Raw genomic sequence first — 20,876 nt, forward strand, 5'->3', positions numbered from 1 at the left:
ATTAACAGATTAGTGTAAACAATATGATTCTTGATTGCCGGGATGAATTGAAAATCTACTTCTCAATGTCTACATAAAAGTAACCAGACCATTTTGTAAATACATAAGTAAATCCAGAATAGCTACTACCACAATCTACAGCTCCATTTATCAATTTATCCACAGATCTTTTATGAATTGGCACTATTCAGGTAACAGTAAACATTCTAACACAAAATCTTTGTTAGTCAAAAACAGGCAGCTGATCTTCTGATTAGTTGACCAAAGTGCAAATCTAGATGTGTTCATTGCTAAAACCTATCCCAATATTTAAACATCACTAGTGCAAAGAATGTCTGCAAAGTGTGATTTACTTGCTGCTGTTTTAAGAAGAAGCTTCTCAGGTACGAGCTGTGACACCCACTGGTCCTGTGGAGTAACTTGCTCAGTGGTTTCCAAGCTTGGAGAGAAAACAGAAGGTTTTCCTAAAAGGGGCAAAGGGATTTTTGAGAAAATTTATATTTTATTTTACTTTCTATCATGCTGGTAAAAAATCAAAAACTTACAAAGAAGATAGACACAAAATGCTGGAGTGACTCAGTGGGATAGGCAGCATCTCTGGATAGAAGACCATTTATGCTGCCTGTCCCACTGAATTACTTGAGCATTTTGTGTCCATCTTCGGTGTAAACTTACAAAGGCAGATACATAAAAGCACCATTTTTCTTTTTAATTAACACACCTGGGGCAAACTAACATCACTTAAATATGTATACAGAGAATTTGGACATAATGGTCATCAAACTAATAATCTTCTGTCAATGTACAAACAATTACATGCAATAATCACTGATCCAGGCTCCAGAATTCCCAATAGGTGCCCAGGAATTCATAGAAGCAAACATTTTTGCCACAGATGCAAGTGATTTGGCCCAGCGTGTTCACGTTGGCCAAAAACAAACCAGGCCAATTTAACTTTTCAGCTCATCTGCCAGTCATGGCTATTTATGGTCAACTGAGTACTATTTAACAAAGTGTTTAGGGCTTGTGGTCAGTGGTTTTCAGATCCTTGCCCTTCACTGTGACATCTCCAGACCCTCCACTTCCAAATTCTGTCCAATCGTTCAACTATTGAATGAACTATTAAACTTATATGCTATATTTATTGTCTTATATGCAAGGGAACGAGATGCACTCTGACCAGCCCTCTAATAATTTTCATCTCAATGATAGATAATGTCATTCTATGGATCGAAGGAAATAGGCAAAGTTTCGGGTCGAGACCCTTCTGAAGAACCCGAAACGTTGCCTATTTCCTTCACTCCATAGATGCTGCTGCACCCGCTGAGTTTCTCCAGCATTTTTGCCTACCTTCGATTTTCCAGCATCTGTAGTTCTTTCTTAAACAAGATACTGTCATTCTCCTTTGTTCCAAAAAATCCCTCATCCAGCCAATCTGTCCTTACGAGTATATATCTCAGGCACTAATAATGTGTTTAATATAATGTGTTTGTAAATCTTGTTGCATTTCCCGAGCGCTATCATATCCTTCCTCCCTGTTCACGATCACTTGTCTTAAGTGAAAAGCATAGATACAGACCACACATAGAAGAGGGGTTGGAGAATAATAATAATAATAATGGATGGGATTTATATAGCGCCTTTCTAATACTCAAGGCGCTTTACATCGCATTATTCATTCACTCCTCAGTCACACTCGGTGGTGGTAAGCTACTTCTGTAGCCACAGCTGCCCTGGGGCAGACTGACGGAAGCGTGGCTGCCAATCTGCGCCTACGGCCCCTCTGACCACCACCAATCACTCACACACATTCACACACAAGCAAAGGTGGGTGAAGTGTCTTGCCCAAGGACACAACGACAGTATGCACTCCAAGCGGGATTCGAACCGGCTACCTTCCGGTTGCCAGCCGAACACTTAGCCCACTGTGCCATCTGTCGTCCCAAAGAGAAGGGGGGGGGGAGAGGGGGGTGGGGGAGGAGGTTGGATTTGCCAGTTGCTAGAGGGCTGCAGGCATTTCGTGCTCCTGTGGGAACTCTGGTTACACCGCATTTCCGACATGCAAACTATCGGCGTTACAAAAAGTTCACCGGTTTCGTAACCCTGCTCTCTTCTGCAGCCCAAAAAATAAATATCATGCATACTTTCTCAAACATTTTGTTTATTTGTACTGCTACCTTGAAGGATTTGTGTACGCGCACTCCAAGACCCTTCTATATTTCCTCGTAACTCACCATTTATTGTGTATTATTTTGCTTAAATGAACTACCAATGTGTTCACCAAACCAGTCCACTGATATCCTTCTGTAACCTGCATTCTCACCATCAACCAAGTTTGTTATTCTTGGCAAACATCTCAATTGTGGCTAAATGTTTAAGAAGGATCTGCAGATGCTGGAAAATCGAAGGTAGACAAAAGCGCTGGAGAAACTCAGCGGGTGCAGCAGCATCTATGGAGCGAAGGAAATAGGCAACGTTTCGGCCCGAAACGTTGCCTATTTCCTTCGCTCCATAGATGCTGCTGCACCCACTGAGTTTCTCCAGCACTTTTGTCTATCTCAATTGTGGCTCCCAAGTTTAAACACATAAAATGTATAAAATTATTAAAGAACTTAAAGCAAGAAAACTGTTTGTCCTTGAGGCAAAGTCTAGAACAGGGACACAGTTTTGGAATGAGAAGTAAATTATTAATGCCTGATTTTAGTGGAGATTTCTTCATGCAGTGGATGGTGAACTTAGAAATGACCACCTTGGAAAGTTGTTGTATCTCAGTCTCTGTGTTCATTCAAAACACAACTTGATAGATATTTTAGGTACACAAAATTGCTGGAGGAACTCAGCGGGTGCAGCAGCATCTATGGAGCGAAGGAAATAGGCGACGTTTCGGGCCGAAACCCTTCTTCAGACTGATGGGGGGTGGGGAAAGAAAGAAGGAAAAAGGGGAAGAGGAGGAGCCCGAGGGCGGGCGGATGGGAGGGTGGGAGGAGACAGCTAGAGGGTGAAGGAAGGGGAGGGGACAGCACAGGCTAGCCAAATTGGGGGAATTCAATGTTGATGCCATAGGGGCGCAAGGACCCCAGACGGAATATGAGGTGCTGTTCCTCCAATTTCCGCTGTTGCTCACTCTGGCAATGGAGGAGACCCAGGACAGAGAGGTCGGATTGGGAATGGGAGGGGGAGTTGAAGTGCTGAGCCACCGGGAGGTCATGTAGGTTAAGGCGGACCGAGCGGAGGTGTTCGGCGAAACGGTCGCCCAACCTACGCTTGGTCTCACCGATGTAAATTAGCTGACATCTAGAGCAGCGGATGCAGTAGATGAGGTTGGAGGAGATACAGGTGAACCTTTGTCGCACCTGGAACGACTGCTTGGGACCTTTATTGGTGTGGTGGGGGGAGGTGAAGGGACTGGTGTTGCATTTCTTGCGGTTGCAACGGAATGTGCCGGGGGTGGGGGTGGTGCGGGAGGGAAGGGAAGAGTTGACGAGGGAGTTGCGGAGGGAGCGGTCTTTGCGGAAGGCAGACATGGGGGGAGATGGGAAGATGTGGCGAGTGGTGGGGTCACGTTGGAGGTGGCGGAAATGGCGGAGGATTATGTGTTGTATTTGCCGGCTGGTGGGGTGAAAGGTGAGGACCAGAGGGACTCTGCCCTTGTTGCGTGTGCGGGGATGGGGAGAGAGAGCAGTGTTGCGGGGTATGGATGAGACCCTGGTGTGAGCCTCATCTATGGTGGCGGAGGGGAATCCCCGTTCCCTGAAGAACGAGGACATTTCCGATGCCCTGGTATGAAATGTCTCATCCTGGGAACAGATGCGGCGTAGGCGGAGGAATTGGGAGTAAGGGATGGAGTCTTTACAGGGGGCAGGGTGGGAAGACGTGTAGTCCAGATAGCCATGTGAGTCAGTGGGTTTATAATGTATGTCGGTCAGGAGTCTGTCCCCTGCGATGGAGATGGTGAGGTCAAGGAATGGTAGGGAAGTGTCGGAAATCGTCCAGGTGTATTGGAGTGCCGGATGGAAGTTGGTGGTGAAGTGGATGAAGTCAGTCAGTTGTGTGTGGGTGCAGGAGGTGGCACCAAAGCAGTCGTCAATGTAGCGGAGGTAGAGGTCGGGGATGGGGCCCTGGTACGCATTGAACAAGGATTGTTCAACGTACCCGACAAAGAGGCAGGCGTAGCTGGGGCCCATGCGTGTGCCCATAGCTACGCCTTGTGTTTGGAGGAAATGGGAGGAGTCAAATGTAAAGTTATTGAGGGTGAGGACCAACTCCGCTAAGCGGAGGAGAGTGTCAGTGGCTGGGTAAAGGTTGCTCCTCTGGTCGAGGAAGAACCGGAGGGCTTTGAGGCCATCCTGGTGGGGGATGGAGGTGTAGAGTGACCGGACATCCATGGTGAAGATGAGGGGGTGAGGGCCCAGAGAGTGGAATGCGTGGAGGCGGCGGAGAGTGTCTGAGGTGTCTAGAACATAGGTGGGGAGGGATTTGACCAAGGGGGATAGGATGGTGTCAAGGTATGTGGAGATGAGTTCGGTGGGGCACGAACACGCAGAGACAATGGGTCTGCCGGGAGAGCCGGGTTTGTGGATTTTAGGGAGAAGGTAAAAACGGGCCGTGCGGGGCTGGGGAACGATGAGTTTGGAGGCTTGGTCAGGTAGGGCGTGGGAATTGATGAAGTCGGTGATGGTGCTAGAAATGGTGGCCTGGTGCTTGTCAGTGGGGTCATGGTCCAAGGGTAAGTAGGAGGAGGTGTCCGAGAGTTGGCGCGTGGCCTCAGCTTTGTAGAGATCGACGCGCCAGACTACCACGGCACCTCCCTTGTCGGCTGGTTTGATGACCCAGTCTGGGTTTTTGCGGAGAGATTCGATGGCAGTGCGTTCAGAGGGGGAAAGATTGGAGTGAGACAGGGGAGTGGAGAAGTTGAGGCGGTTGACGTCGCGGCGGCAGTTCTGAATGAAGAGTTCCAGAGCCGGGACTTTCTGAGGGGGGTTCCACGAGGAGGGGGTGCGTTGGAGACGGGAAAAGGGGTCATCATTAGGGGGCGAGGACTCCTTCCCATGGAAGTGCGCTGTGAGGCGGAGACGACGGTAGAAGCTCTCCAAGTCATGGTGGGCGCGGAACTCATTGAGATGGGGACGGAGGGGGACAAAGGTGAGACCTCTGCTGAGGACAGACCGTTGGGTGGGGGAGAGGGGGAGGTCGGGGGGGATGGTGAACACCCGGCAGGGGTGGGAGTTGGGGCCAGAGCAAGGCAGGTGGGTAGACTGGGTACGGGGTTGTGGGTGTTGGAGGGGTGGTGGGTGGTCAGGGGGTGGGGGGGAGAGAGGGCTGTGAGGTGGGTGGGGAAGAGCGGGTGTGACATGGTTGGGGGGGGATGGGGGAGGGTCAGTGGAGCAGCCACTGAGGTTAGCACGGCTGGGCAGACGGGCGCTAAATTGATATATATTTTATTTTACTTTCTATCATGCTAGTAAAAAAATCAAAAACTTACAAAGAAGATAGCCACAAAATGCTGGAGTAACTCACTGGGATAGGCAACATTTCTGGATGGAAGGCATTTCTGCTATCCAGAGATGCTGCCTGTCCCACTGAACTACTCGAGCATTTTGTGTCTATCTTCGGGGGACAGTGGTGTCGGTTGGAAATGGCCCACTTTCTATTTCTAATGTTCACAAATTGCCTACGACAAAAAAAGCAAGGGTCTGTAGAACCCCTACTGTATACAGCTCTCTTATCAATAAATATCTTATTGACAATCACCTCTTGCTTTCTCAGCTAGCTATCAATCCAATGTCAGTCCCTCCAAATCTCAAGAGCTTTTACTTTCTTCCATCTGAAACTACCAAGGGTTGCACTTAATAGCAAATAGATCAGATCAAAAATATTCTTCTCACATCGACCTTCCTTCTAGCCTCCTAAAGAAATTCAGCCAAGTTAGTCAGACACGACTTCCTCTTAACAAATCTGTGCTGTCTACCCTGGATTAACCCATGTCTCTAAGTGTTGATTTATGTGTTCCCCCAGAGTGTACTGCAACAATTTTCCCTTATTGATGCAACACAGATCAATGTGTGATTACTCAGCCACCCACTTTCTCCCCGTTTAAGTGCATCTCATCGGTCTTCTCGTACCATGCTGGAAGCAAAGAGCATTGGAAAACTATAATCAGAGCTTGCATTATTTCCTCCTTTTGTTCTTTTAAGAGCCTGGAGTGCATTTATCCTCCTGTCATGGCAAATTACTTCTTTTTAAAGATGCTATATCCCTTAACATGTCCTCTCTTTCTGTTTATCATTTCCTATACCCAGCATTCTTCTTCCTTAATGCACGTTGCATCAGCACACTCTTCTCTTAAAGGTATTAATTTTAAACTTCGCACAGCACTTTGGAATCAATTTGGACCCTTTTTCTTTCCTCATAATTTATTCCATCAGTCTACCCCATTAGCCTTTCTTGAAATCCTTTCTACCCTCATCATTTTCATTTCATTTCACCTCTACAATTTATGTAATAATCCAGGCTTTCTACAGGGTTGTGCTTTCAGTATCAGTCATCAATGTCTCTCTTTTCTATCCTAAACCTGACTGAATATGATTAATTCTAGTCTCCCACTGACACCTTTTGCACCATTCAGATTTACCAAAGGAATTCACTCCTCTTGTTGTGCTTTCTATATGCTGACTAAAAAGGCTGCTATTATACTCTAACATCATCTGAGGCCTTACTGCCCTAGAACCCTTGAATTAAAGTTTGAACAATATAGAACTTCTAGTTTATTTTTTCCCCAGTCTCTTTGATTTTCCTTTTCAAACTTATCCCTCCAGCTTTCAGGCTCATTTACTAAACTTCATCTACCCCATTGAATCTTGCTTCTCTCCCCAATTTGGTACGGTTCATGAAAAACAAAGCTTTTCACTGTACCTTAGTATATACTGAAAATAAAGCAAAACTAAAAACTGCACATCAGTTGTGCTAAACACACTCAGCTCCTTTTTCCTTTCTTCTCCCCGACACCCCCATCAGTCTGAAAAAGGGTTTCGGCCCGAAACGTTGCCTATTTCCTTCGCTCCATAGATGCTGCTGCACCCGCTGAGTTTCTCCAGCATTTTTGTCTACCTTCGATTTTCCAGCATCTGCAGTTCCTTCTTAAACACAATAGTGAAAGCATGGTGTGTTGTCTCCATAATTCATTCCTTTTCCATGGAATGAATTACTTGGCACCTCCTATTTACTGTAGGTGGATTGGCACCAAAAATCTACTTAAATGTAACTGCATTTCATAGGAAACCAACCTTATAAAGTACACTTAAAATATTGCTGTTTATGTAAATGTGCTTCACATAATGTTGATGGTCTTCTGTGTGACAATCTGAACATGTTTAATTTTAATAACATGGAGAACACATTGAAATAAGGCCAGCTTAGACATGGCCATGTCCTTACCATTGCACTGTGCCAGTTTGCAGGCTTGTACACTCTCTGGCTTTTCACCCACACAATGGCTGATGCTCGGCACACCACTGCCTCGGCACACCACCTGCCGCTGCTTGAAACCTTCGCCACAAGTCACAGAGCACTGGGCCAGGAAAATTAAGGGCAGAGTAAGAATAACAATATATTCTGGCAACAGGAATATGCTCTAAATATGATGATCAAGATACAATGAATATTCTATAAGAACATGTTAAAATGTCTTTACTTAGGATGCACTTCGTGTAATCAGTAATGCGGTCTTCACTCCAATGTACACAAGTTTCGTACCATCTGAGTTAATCAGCATATTTTTCTATTCTTATCTAACTTCCTCTGAAAGATATTAGCCTAAGAAGCTGCTTTAATATTAAAACAGCACAGTGGTCACCCTAACATTGTTGTAAGTTAAATTCCTGATTTATGATTGTGACAATCCCAGAACAGTATTGTTGGGCTACCCTGTGAACACTCCACAATGTGTCCGTTTCAATGTGTGCGGCTATTACTCAATTGAAAGATTTTTAACTGTTGGCTTCTGCTCACAAGAGACACAGGTAACCTTTAAAATGATATAAAAGCAGAATTCTTCCAGCTACAAGGGAGCAATGCTATTTAATGAATGGCTGATGTAATATGGGAGGGAGATTGGAGAGTGGTCCCAGGGGGTCAGAGTGGAGAATGATATCTACTGGAGCCATGTTCTTTAAGCAAAACGTCCCAAACAGTTAAAGGCAAGCTCTACTGGCAGAAATTGTCAAGAACAAATTAATGCTAAATTAATGCACGCAATCCTGCGATCACCTTGCTCCTCTCACTGTTCCCAGACCTGTAGGCTGAAAGAGAAGTAGATGATGGGTGAACACCCTAATTTAAGACCAGTAACCGGTAAGAGTAGCAGAGATAAGAGAGTACATTAGAGTGATCCAGAGGTTCGGAAGTTGAGAATGGCTGTGACATTGAACTTCAAAGGAAAGCTGTCTACATAGAAATATAGAAACATAGAAAATAGGTGCAGGAGGAGGCCATTCGGCCCTTTGAGCCAGCACCGCCATTCATTGTGATCATGGCTGATCGTCCGCTATCAATAACATATATCTGTCAAGGTCATATCTGAGGCTGCAGGAAGTTCTAGATGGAAACAGAGAATGGAATTTGAGTGCTTGCACTGGTTTCAGAAGAATTAATTTGGTAGGTGTTGTGTCATCTGTGAGTAAATAAAAACAGGTAATTTTCAGACCTGGGAGTCTGTAAATCATGGCAGAAACAAATGCTGTGCATTGCATAAGTGTTGAAGCCATCCGGGGTAATTTTATACTGGAAATCAAGCAACATTTCCATCAAAATGTCAGGAGATTTAATTTCCCAAATGGGCGTTAAGATGTGCAGAAACATGCATAATATTGCTCTATCATGCCTACTACTCGTCAATGCTTCTTTTGATTTGCAATGAATATTAGGCCATTTCTTCTACTTATGCAGAAGCATATTCTGCATTTTACTACTCCAACAAATTCATTCCTAGACTTATCAATGGTTGTCTTATATTTATGGAATCTGACTTTTCATTAAACCACAAGGGTAACCATTTTGACAATTTGGCTTTGTTTGAAGAATCAGGTTAGTACCTGAGACCAAGCTCCTGTCCGCCACGGCGCTGGACATGGTGTGCGATTACATGCTCTCCGACTGCCAGGGCGATCTCCGACACAGTACTTGGTGTGCACTGTTCTATTGGCGCCCTCGTTAAGGTATTGGGTGCATTGTACAACTCTTACTTGGATTCCTAATTTCCCACAAGTTTTACTACAAAATCCCCATTCCTCTGTTAACCATCTGCAACGATACAAAAATGAAAAAAATGGCAACGTTTAACAGTAATAACCAACATTAACAACCATTTTGAATTGTTGGTACACAAAAATGCTGGTCAGCGGGTGCAGTAGCATCTATGGAGCAAAGGAAATAGGCAACGTTTCGGGCCGAAACCCAAGGGTTTCGGCCCGAAACGTTGCCTATTTCCTTCGCTCCATAGACGCTGCTGCACCCGCTGAGTTTCTCCAGCATTTTTGTCTACCTTCGATTTTTCAGCATCTGCAGTTCCTTCTTAAACATTCACAATAAACCAAAGAAATGTCCTTGATTACAGTATAATAATTGGGAAAAAATTGATATTAATATTTTGGAAAGGCCCAACAACCCCCACAATCAAGATGTGGATTATGGAGATGTCGGAGACCTTACATTTGGAAAAGATTAGATATGTCTTAATTGACAAACCAGATTTATTTATTAGAATATGGTCTCCATTTATAGATTACTTGAAGGGGTAGATCGGACCGGCACGGAGGCCGGACTGAAGTTTGAACCCAGGTTGAATTGTTGTTCTTGAATGGTGAGATTCGCAGAATCTGAAACTATGCTCTCAAATCTTCAAGTGAATTCCAAGTGAGAAAAGAATATCATTATGAAATCATACGAATATCATCAGAAAAACCAGATCATTTTTCGAAGACATGGACACCATTCATTGATTTATTACAAGGATAGTATGGCACAACACAACTTTAGATTTAAATCCAATTACGGGTTGGGTGAGGTGGGTGGGGAGGGATGTGAGGCAGGTATATCACCACTTTTTTCTTTCTTTCTCTTTTTGTCTTTTTATTTTTTTTTCTATTCCTCTCTTCTTTCTTTCATTTATTCACTCTTTGGCTACACTACTTTGGTAGTCTAGGGGTTTTATCTTTGCACATCTCACTTTTTTCTCTTTCTTGCTTTTTCTCCTTTCTTTTCTTCCAACTAAAGCCAAAAAGTTAAACATTTATGCGGTACAATAACTGTATAATTTTATATGCAGTTGGTTCTATTTTTGTACATTTGCTTCTAATAAATAAAAATATTTTTAAAAAAAGAAGAGAAAAGAAAGAATATCATGATGCTTACGATGGCTGTGTGCATTCATGAACGTTGCAACGTCTTCTTATAGGCTTTGGTTTTTTATTGTTATCACAGAAATTCTTTTGCATCATTTTACTGTCACTTTTTCGTCTACATCCATATTTTGTATATTGAATACCTGAAAATATTGTTACAATATTACTATAATCTTGCAGTGAAAAATTGTCAATAGAGTACAGCAAAAATCTCTATTTGTAGTGGTGTTTTTTTTTCACTGTACTGTACAGAGTAAATATGGACAAAACTATTCACGTTCCCTTTTGTACTGGATTAGGATGGCAAATGCACGGCTACTTTTGCATCAGTAATAATTGCATGGGCACAATTAGTCTTTATTCTTTAAATATGTTTATGAAAAATCACATCCACACTGATCTGTATTCACATTCTAGATCCATATTTTCAAAGCACAAAACATTTGTTTGTTTCCTCGCCCACTAACCCTCATTTTATAGTTTTTGTTCACTTTCTCCCGACCATTACTCATCAAATGGATAAACTCTATATCTCTACAATGACCCTATCAGAGTTATTTCTATCATCCCTCCCCCACTCTCTCTGCCCCAGTTCGATAAAAGTTTTCAACCAGAAAAGTTAATTGTTTCCCTTTCCACAGATGCCACTTAACTGCTGAGTGTTTCTTGAAGCTTGGTTATGTTTCAGATTTGCAGGTTCTGCAGATATTTTATTTTCATATACATATATCAAGGGTCAATTCTGCTCATCTTGGACAAAAACCAGCTTTAAGAAATCTCAATTAATACAAGTATGATGAAAAAGGCAACTATGGCATTCAATTTCATTAAATGCCAAAGGGAAACTCAAGGTCTCCTGGCACGTACACGTCAAATCTCTCTGGTCTGACACTCTGTGGTCTGGCATGTTGAATTTGTGATATGATTGGCATCAAATGCATTTTCTGGTCCCCATTTTCACAATTTTGCTGCTGTTAGGATGGAAATGTTATGCTTTTCTTCTTATGCCTACCTTGCATAAAACATTAATGTAGAATATTCCTTCGACTGAAATTTTACAACATGGAATATCCTATTCACAGTTAAGTGGAATTAGATGAAGTACATTACTGAACATGCAGCGTCATGACGTTATAGGCTATTGATAACAGACCTCCTCCACAGGCTTTCGAACATTGGGACCAACTCTTCAAAGCCCACTCGTAACTCTCAGTCTCTTCCAGGAGTACATTGTTGTTGCCAATCACAGGAAGTAGATCTTCGTGAATAACATACTTGTACATCAAATTGGATTTAGCATCTTCACCTTGTGGGCTAATCTGAAATAAGAGAAATCCTCTCCCATTTAAACAAGCTTCAATAAATACACAACACAGTGGCTAAGAATCTCCTTGGTGCTCTCTGTGTTGTGTCGATCATTTGTAGAACAGTCTAACAACTAGCATTTTGGTTGTGGGCCTGTGTTTCAAACATCAAAAGCACCCGAGGCCTAAAGTATCAGGCTTGTGTACATCAGCTTTACTTGAGGGGAAGGTCTTAACTTCACATGTTGCTCCATGCAGATAACACAGTGGAAAATGGAGAAATAGGGATAGTGGTTTACAAACTTCTGGAGTAACTCAGCAGGTTAGGTAGTTTCCCTGAAGAACATGGACGTTTCAGGTCAGGACCCTCCTTCATGGAAAATGGGTACATCTGGAGCTTGGTACAGGTTTGGTACATTGGCAATGAATGAAGAAGTCTTGGCAATGAGGGGCATGAGCTGGGGAACAGTTTGCTCGGTAGCAGTGAATCAGGGATTTGCTGTTGGTCTTCAGGTTGAAGGTGGATGGCGAAGGTAGGGACATGGAATCAGAGAATCACGTAGCTATGTTAGAATCTGGAGGTCAGGAGAAACCAATTCAGTGCGTTTGGGCTGTGATTGGGGGTTAGGTGAGATAGGTCAGTATGGGTGATCAAGGCAATTTATTTGTCTGACTGAAGTGTTAAGGAGGGCGCAGTTTGAATTAGGTGTGCATAAAGCAAGGATCGTGCCGTGCATAAGAGGGCAGGTTTTGTGTTTCCAAGTAAAGGCAAGTAAAGGCAACGAAATAAATAAACTTTATATAAATTTCTAGTTAGATAATAACCCCAGTTTTGACTAGCTTTCTTACTCATTGAATAAACTGGCTATTGGGATGAAATTAGAAAAACTGGAATGAGTTAGAACATTCAAAGGGGAGAAGGAAATAAGTATATTTCTTAAAAATTGCTAACTTATTATTGCATTACTTACATAAATAATTATGCTGGCATGCAGTGGACCACTGGATTTAAGTATTTCCTTGTCACTTTCTATCGAGTACTCCCATTCCAGACCCATTTCGATAAATATCTTTGGTTTTGAATTTTCACCTTTGGCATTGAGGATGAAATTATCGGTTCCTTGAATCTTCACAGCTGTTAAAAAGAAAAAACTATCAATTGCTTAATATATTTTACAATATTAAAGAATGATAATTTAACTGATAGGTAATGAGGCAGCAACCATGAATTCTGGAGGATAACTACCAAATTACCTTCTCTAAGCAAACATATCTTCACTGGTGGAGAAAAGGAAGGAGGGTCTCAACCCCAAACGTTACCTATTCCTTTTCACCAGAGATGCTGTCTGACCCGATGAGTTACTCCAGCTTTGGTTTAAACCAGCATCTGCAGTTCCTTCCTACACATATCTTCACAGATGTTTATTTCAACTTTGTTTAAGAAGGAACTGCAGATGCTGGAAAATCGAAGGTAGACAAAAATGCTGGAAAAACTTAGCGGGTGCAGCAGCATCTATGGAGTGAAGGAAATAGGCAACGTTTCGGGCCGAAACCCTTATTTCAACTTTATCTGATATGCAAAAAACAATTTACAGACTCAAATATTGATAACTTACTAGATCCAGGGAAAAACTTACAAATTAGATTTGTGGATGGTTCTGTTTCTTCTATTTGAATTTGTCTCGCGCCAGTTGGTATTTCAAACATTTTGAACATCCCTGAAGAATATGAAATATCACAATTCATTGATTCTGCTTGTTTCATTTACATGCTGTAAAAGCTGCAATATATTGCCAAACCTGTACTGTTTTTAATCATTTATAAATAATATAATAAAAATGATTTTTTTAGATGATTATGGAATGCTAAATTTTCATTGTACATTTCTCTCACTATGCTTGTGGAGATGACAATTTAAGGTAGACACAAAATGCTGGAGTAACTCAGTGGGACAGGCAGCATCCCTGGAGAGAAGGAATGGGTGACGTTTCGGGTCGAGGCCCTTCTTCAGACCTCCCCTCAAACCTTCTCTCCAGAGATACTGTCTGTCCCACTGAGTTTCTCCAGCATTTTGTGTCTACCTTCGATTTAAACCAGCATCTGCAGTTCTTTCCTGACAATAGACGATAGACAATAGGTGCCGGAGTAGGCCAATTGGTCCTTCTCCCCATATCCCCCCACTCCACTATCTTTAAGAGCTCTATCTAACTCTCTCTTGAAAGCATCCAGATAAATGGCCTCCACTGCCTTCTGAGGCAGAGAATTCCACAGATTCACAACTGTGTGAAAAAGTTTTTCCTCATCTCAGTTCTAAATGGCCTACCCCTTATCCTTAAACTGTGGTCCCTGGTTCAGGACTCCCCCAACATCGGGAACATGCTTCCTGCCTCCAGCATGTCGCTCCATTCTTTCAGCATATGACAGTCCCGACATCCTGGGAATTAACCTTGTGAACCTACGCAGCACTTCCTCAATAGCAAGAATGTACTTCCGCAAATATGGAGACCAAAAAACTGCACACAATACTCCAGGTGTGGTCTCATCAGGGCCCTGTACATCTTGACAATAAATGCAGCTTGATTAACTTGAAAGTCAGATGCAAACTGAAACTGTTTAATGTCTGTATTTGTTTCCTTGTCTATCCAGCTATTTGATGATTAATTATCACCTGCACATTTTCCGACATTTCCCTACCGTTTCTAGACCTCATCATCTCCATCGCAGGTAACAGACCACTGACCGACATCTATTACAAACCAACTGACTCCCATGGCTATCAGGACTACACTTCTTCCCACCCGGCTTCTCCAATATCAGGTAGTCCTTGCTTTCTCCCTCCTTCCCCTCCCCTTCCCAGCTCTCCCACAAGCCTACTGTCTCCACCTCTTCCTTTCGTCCCCCCCCCCCCGACATCATTCTGAAGAAGGGTCTCGACCCGAAACATCACCTATTCCTTCTCTCCATAGATGCTGCCTCGCCCGCTGAGTTTCTCCAACATTTTTGTCTATCTGATGAATAATTAGGTCTGATTAATGATGTAAAAGGCAACTATGGCATTCATTGTCATTAGCCAAAGAGAAACTCAAGGTCTCCTTGCAGGTACACGTCAAAACTCTCTGGTCTTACACATGTTGAATTTGTGCTATAGATCAGTACCAATTAACTAATTCTAACTATTTCCTCCCACATTCCAAAGACGAGCAGGTTTGTAGGTTCATCGGCTTCTGTAAAGATTGTCAAATGCCAGGGTTGCTAAAGATTTATCTTGCATGAATGGAAATACTGCTTCCAAATTCCACATATTCCCAAATCCAATATTTTTAGTTTAAGAGTTGTGTGGTGTTGTAAATATGCAACGAACACAGGAAAGAGATTGGCTCTACATATTAATTGAAAATAAGGAATGTCCTTAAATAATTGAACAAAAGTTTCTTAAAACAGGCTACATTGCTGAACGGTACATGATGACCATGTAAATTACTTACCGATTAGTTTGGTTGTCTTGACAATGGTCCCTTTAACAGTTCGGCAATGTGCATTATCACCAGCACAGACACCACATTTATCTTCTTGCTTAAAAGAAGCTACTTCTTTGTCACAGCCTACAAGCTTCAAAAAACAACGTGCTTCATTGTTAATTTTCATCCCTTACCAAAAATGATCAGAATTAAAAACCAGACAATAGACAATAGGTGCAGGAGTAGGCCATTCGGCCCTTCGAGCCAGCATCGCCATCAATGTGACCATGGCTGATCATCCACAATCAGTACCCCGTTCCTGCCTTCTCCCCATATCCCTTGACTCTGCTATCTTTAAGAACTATATTTAACTCTCTCTTGAAAGCATCCAGAGAACTGGCCTCCACCTCCGAGGCAGAGAATTCTCAGACTCACAACCCTCTGTGTGAAAAAGTATTTCCTCATCTCCGTTCTAAATGGCTTACCTTTTATTCTTAAAACTTCAAAACAACTTATAACTGATGTTGTCTAATGTTATTTCCTTTCCATATATCCTTGTTAACTCTACCCAATATCAGGGCGGCATGGTGGAGCAGCAGTAGAGTTACTGCCCTACAGCGCAGGAGACCCGAGTTCGATCCTTACTACAGGTTCTACAATAATATACAATATATTCTGTAATATACAACCGAGATTATAAATATTAAAATTAAAAATAAAACGATACCGATGAATCCTTGACTTCATAAACACATGAAATCAAAAACGTACACAATTCCTTTGAAACAGCAAAACATTGTGCCATTGTGAGCCACATAAAGATGTTAGGAATGGTAATCAAATTGGTTGATGATACACAAAAATGCTGGAGAAAGTCAGCGGGTGCAGCAGCATCTATGGAGCGAAGGAAATAGGCAACTTTTCGGCCCGAAACGTTGCCTATTTCCTTCGCTCCATAGATGCTGCTGCACCCGCTGACTTTCTCCAGCATTTTTGTGTACCTTCGATTTTCCGGCATCTGCAGTTCCTTCTTAAACAGCTTGATTGAAGACATGGCTATATTTCAGGGATCATTTCAAGTCGGGGTAGTTTAGAATGAGAACTCTATAAGCTAGTAGATGAGTTGAGAATCAGAGGAGCTAAGGAAAAAAGGAAGAGGGAAAAGCACCCACCACACATTCTCCTCGAGCACACAGACTGAAGGGATCCGTGTAACTGCAGCGTGTACCGTCGTGCACAACCTGATTCATGAACACCACCTCTCCTGTTTCCTTGGACTGGCAAATCAGTTCACATTTATGAGCCTCTAGCATTTGTTGATGGGAAAAGAAAAATAGTGGAAGTTTATACAGGCTAAAGGGTGAAATATAAGCCCTGAAAACAAAACACAAAAGGGTTAGAAGTACCCAAACCATAAAGGTTTGGTTTTATCCGTAATTCACTCCCAGACATTTTTTAAATCTCAATTAGTATATTTCCTTTTATCATTTTGGAAGAACACAATTTGAAGCTATAATGGCAACAATACTGGTCAGAGAGTATAGAATGGTGATCTGAGGGGGAGACAATAAAGTGTTGAATCCACATATTAAAATCCTCAACTTTATTATGATGGCAGATGATGCACTGGACGGGATGAAGCCTGGCAAGTTAAAATGTTGGTCAGCCAGAAACATATGCATCAACCTGCAGCGGGGGAAGCCTTGAGAATGGGCTGCTTGCTCAGTATCTGAGAATTTATTTTTTATTTAATAGGACAGGAGAAATGGAAGAGCCATGATGGATAACTTGTCCAAATTGTTTACAACTGTGGACAAAGAAAAAAAAATAATTTAATGTGGAGGGCATTTGTCCTGAGACCATATAACTAACAAGGGTCCCAGAACCCTTACCAACACCATTAATATTTTACAATATGATTTCCCCAAGTTACTTACTGTATAGCATATATCAAAGCAGCAATTCTAGCTGTTGCTGTGTGAGCTAGTCAATTCTCTGACCACTTACTCTACTGAGGCCAAAGAGTGTACAATGTGCCTTTGAACTTGCCAGATATGATTGCTGTCGTCAGATCATTACAAGCATCACAGTCATAGTTCATCCACAAAAATTAATATACCAGTTATTATCCAGTGTTCAATATTTGTGAAAACAGTTATTGGCCCTTAACTCCAAGAAGACCAAGGAGCTCATTGTAGACTTCAGGAAGTCTAGGGGCGGCACGCACACCCCCATCCACATTAACGGGACGGAGGTGGAACGTGTCTCCAGCTTCAGGTTCCTGGGGGTCAACATCTCCAATGATCTCTCTTGGACCCACAATACCTCAACTCTGGTCAAGAAGGCTCACTAGCGTCTCTTCTTCCTGAGGAGACGGAAGAAGGTCCATCTGTCTCCTCAGATTCTGGTGAACTTCTACTGCTGCACCATCGAGAGCATCCTCACCAACTGTATCACAGTATGGTATGGCAACTGCTCTGTCTCTGCCCGGAAAGCACAGCAGAGGGTGGTGAAAATTGCCCAACGCATCACCGGTTCCTCGCTCCCCTCCATTGAGTCTGTCCAAAGCAAGCGTTGTCTGCGAAGGGCGCTCAGCATCGCCAAGGACTGCTCTCACCCCAACCATGGACTGTTTACTCTCCTACCATCCGGGAGGCGCTACAGGTCTCTCCGTTGCCAGACCAGCGGGTCCAGGAACAGCTTCTTCCCTGCGGCTGTCACACTACTCAACACTGTACCTCGGTGACTGCCAATCACCCCCCCCCCCCCCCCCCCCCCGGACACTCCTCCCACAGGAAAAACACTGACTGTATGCATGTAAATAGATGTATTTATTGAAATCATATTCTATGTCGCTAACTGCATTTCGTTGTCTCTGTACTGTACACTGACAATGACAATTAAAGTTGAATCTGAATCTGAGTTACTAAGTAGAGTGTCAAGGACCAACTCACCATTTTGATGCTCATAAGGGAGCCAGGTGTGTTTAACGTTTTGGTGAAGATAATACGAGTTTCTTTGTTGACACTGCTGAGCCCGAAAATCTTCAAACTGCCCGGGGCAATCTTCAGAATTGCAGATCTTATACTCATAAGCAGGGCCAAAGCAGTCTCGGCCACCATAGGCAGGGCTGCAGAATGGTAAACGGCAGTCAGCGACAGGATATACATTCTTTCGTTCAAGATATTTAGTTCCGTTTATTGTCGCATGTACCGAGGTACAGTGAAAAGCTTTTGTTGCATGCTAATTAATCAGAAGAAAGACAATACATGATCACAATCGAGCCATCCACAGTTTCTTATTTTATCTTGCAATTGTTAGAACAAAGGGTATAAGCCTCGATAGTTCGTGAAGCTTTCTTGATAGCTATGTTGAAAGTTCAGTGGGTTAGAACACAGTAATATTCTAATTACTGACAATTGATGCTGTACTGTTAACAACCTGGCTACTTAGCGTGGCAAAGAAGATGAATGATGGATTGGTGGGATCCATGGAGGAGAGACGCCACGTTGCATGTGCCTACCTTATACGTATACCCAAGCATTATATCTAATGCATTAAATGTGGCAGTACTTCAGTGACTGTGCCCTCCCCAGTGTGTGGATGCCTGACTTGTGTACAATATGAACGAGCTCTTGGGAGACCAGCGGGATGGATTTATTGGCTGCTGCAGGGCTACAGACATTTTTTGCTGTGTCACAACTCCGTTCATAGAAACATTTCCAATTTACAAACTGTTCAAATAACAAACAGTTGGATCAGAACCTGCCGTCAGTTGGGGAAGACCTATAGTGGTAAGAACAGTTGATTTAAAGGCTAGATGTGCTTTGAGGAAAGGGTAAAGAACATGTGATTAGGCATGTTGACTGCGGCTACATTAAACTTTTTAAATTAATAACAAATAATTAACTCCCTTATCCTTGTTGGGAAAAGATGTACATATAAATGTATATTGGTAGAAAATTTAGTGAATTCTGGAATTCAATGTAATTATTATTATGGTTCTTGACAGTAATATAATTATGGTGAAAAAGTGTTATTATTTTCAAAAACTCCCTTATCAATTGTAGTATATCCTATTGTTTATCAGCTATAACGCATAATCAAATTATCTCAGTCGAAAGCACTCTTTCCTTATTTAGAAAACAATGAATTCAAGAAACTTTTCAGTACATTGGCTGCAATGAAGTCTGTGAACACACATGTAAAATAATGTATTTGTCCTTTGGCCCTAGTACTAGATGAAGGCCACCATATTGCCTTGTGTGTGTTTAGATTATTATACCCTGCTGCCCCCCCCATGCACACACACACACCTCACCTAACACACACACGCGCGCTGCACTGGCACCTTACATCAATATCAACCACTATGCACCTTAGCCCCGTGAGGAATGACATTTCGTTCAAATGTATGTTCGAATGACAAATAAATTATTGCTGTTGAGAAGAATTGTAAGAAGAATGGGGAGCTGATTCAGAGATATGTTAGATCCCCAACATAACTTTTTGAATCAGCTTCATCCGAGATGATTTGTGGGATCTTGGTGAGCGCAGTCACTAAATTTCAAAATCCATTAAGGCATAAGAAGAAACAGAGAGCACTTAAAAATGTGGTAAAATAATATCATTTTGCTAAGTGTGTAGGAAGATGATCTGAATAAATGTCTCAAATAGAAATTTGCAGAGTGAAATGGATTTATCACTTAACAGAGAGTCAAAAAGCATGCTTTAGTATAGTTTAGTTTAGAGATACAGCATGGAAACAGGCCTTTCAGCCCACACCGACCTGCGATTCCCGCACATGAACCATATCCTACACACACCAGGAACAATTTAAATATATACCAAGCCAAATAACCCTATAAACCTGTACATCTTTGGAATGTGGGAGGAAACCGAAGATCTCAGAAAAAACCCACACGGTCACGAGGAGAACGTACAAACTCCGTACAGACAGCACCCATAGTCGGGGTCTCTGGTGCTGTAAGGGCTGTAAGGCAGCAACTCTACCGCTGCTGAGGTACTTCCACATTGTAAATCATGCCTGCGAAAGAGCTATGTTCTAAACGTGCAATCAAGTGTGTCAGCTGTCACAAACTTACAAAGGGTTGCTGCACTGTCGACTATGGAAGCGCACTCCACCACCACAAGTTCTTGAGCATGTTCCAAACTTTGTCCAGGGACTCCAGTTTCCATCCTGACTGTACAACTGATCTGAACTCTTCCAAATACAGTGACCTTTGAAACACCACTGGAAAGTAGAAATGGTTAATCATCTTCACAATTTGCTGATAAGTATTTTGGATTAACCCTATCGCAATGCAACAGGATGCAATTTGAGAAATGGAATATTTATTGGCAAGTAGATGGAGATGAAGGAGATGATATGACTCCTATCTATACAAAACAAATTTACTCAGAAAACAGCCTTAAACCACACCAGGGGAATTACCTCATTGTTCCTATTTTTGTCTAGCTACATATCACCGTCACTAAAATAGATGTAGATTATAAATTACTCCCAAATTGTAGTATAAATAATTTTTTATCCATTTATCAGATTGAAAATAGTTCTCCATGATTTGGACCAACTGCCTTTGGTCTCATTAACCCTCTTCATGTGGAGCCAACCGAGAAGAGAATACTAAGTAAAACTATTATTTGCATCCAATAATATGGTCTTTGATTCATCAAACACTTGGTAACTCCGAAAA

The 20,876-nt window shown here is 42.4% G+C and overlaps 1 protein-coding gene across 3 annotated transcripts in view; it reads right to left on the reverse strand.

The window, feature by feature from the left end:
* The window catches only part of LOC116966568 (A disintegrin and metalloproteinase with thrombospondin motifs 3-like), a 110,894-nt gene that overhangs the window by 2,830 nt on the left and 87,188 nt on the right, over positions 1-20,876 (reverse strand). For 2 of the 3 annotated variants that reach the window (XM_033012954.1, XM_033012953.1), the window contains exons 11-21: positions 20,265-20,413; positions 18,114-18,289; positions 16,332-16,465; positions 15,187-15,310; positions 13,339-13,419; positions 12,673-12,836; positions 11,551-11,716; positions 10,408-10,540; positions 9,090-9,297; positions 7,435-7,567; positions 354-464 (exon numbers count right to left, since the gene is read on the reverse strand). In XM_033012954.1, the coding sequence (XP_032868845.1) occupies positions 354-464; positions 7,435-7,567; positions 9,090-9,297; positions 10,408-10,540; positions 11,551-11,716; positions 12,673-12,836; positions 13,339-13,419; positions 15,187-15,310; positions 16,332-16,465; positions 18,114-18,289; positions 20,265-20,413 (1,579 nt within the window). The remainder of the gene's footprint in view (positions 1-353; positions 465-7,434; positions 7,568-9,089; positions 9,298-10,407; positions 10,541-11,550; positions 11,717-12,672; positions 12,837-13,338; positions 13,420-15,186; positions 15,311-16,331; positions 16,466-18,113; positions 18,290-20,264; positions 20,414-20,876) is intronic. The other variant, XM_033012955.1, reaches the window with a different exon arrangement.

Source organism: Amblyraja radiata, chromosome 37 (assembly GCF_010909765.2).
Source record: "Amblyraja radiata isolate CabotCenter1 chromosome 37, sAmbRad1.1.pri, whole genome shotgun sequence".
NCBI lineage: Eukaryota > Metazoa > Chordata > Chondrichthyes > Rajiformes > Rajidae > Amblyraja > Amblyraja radiata.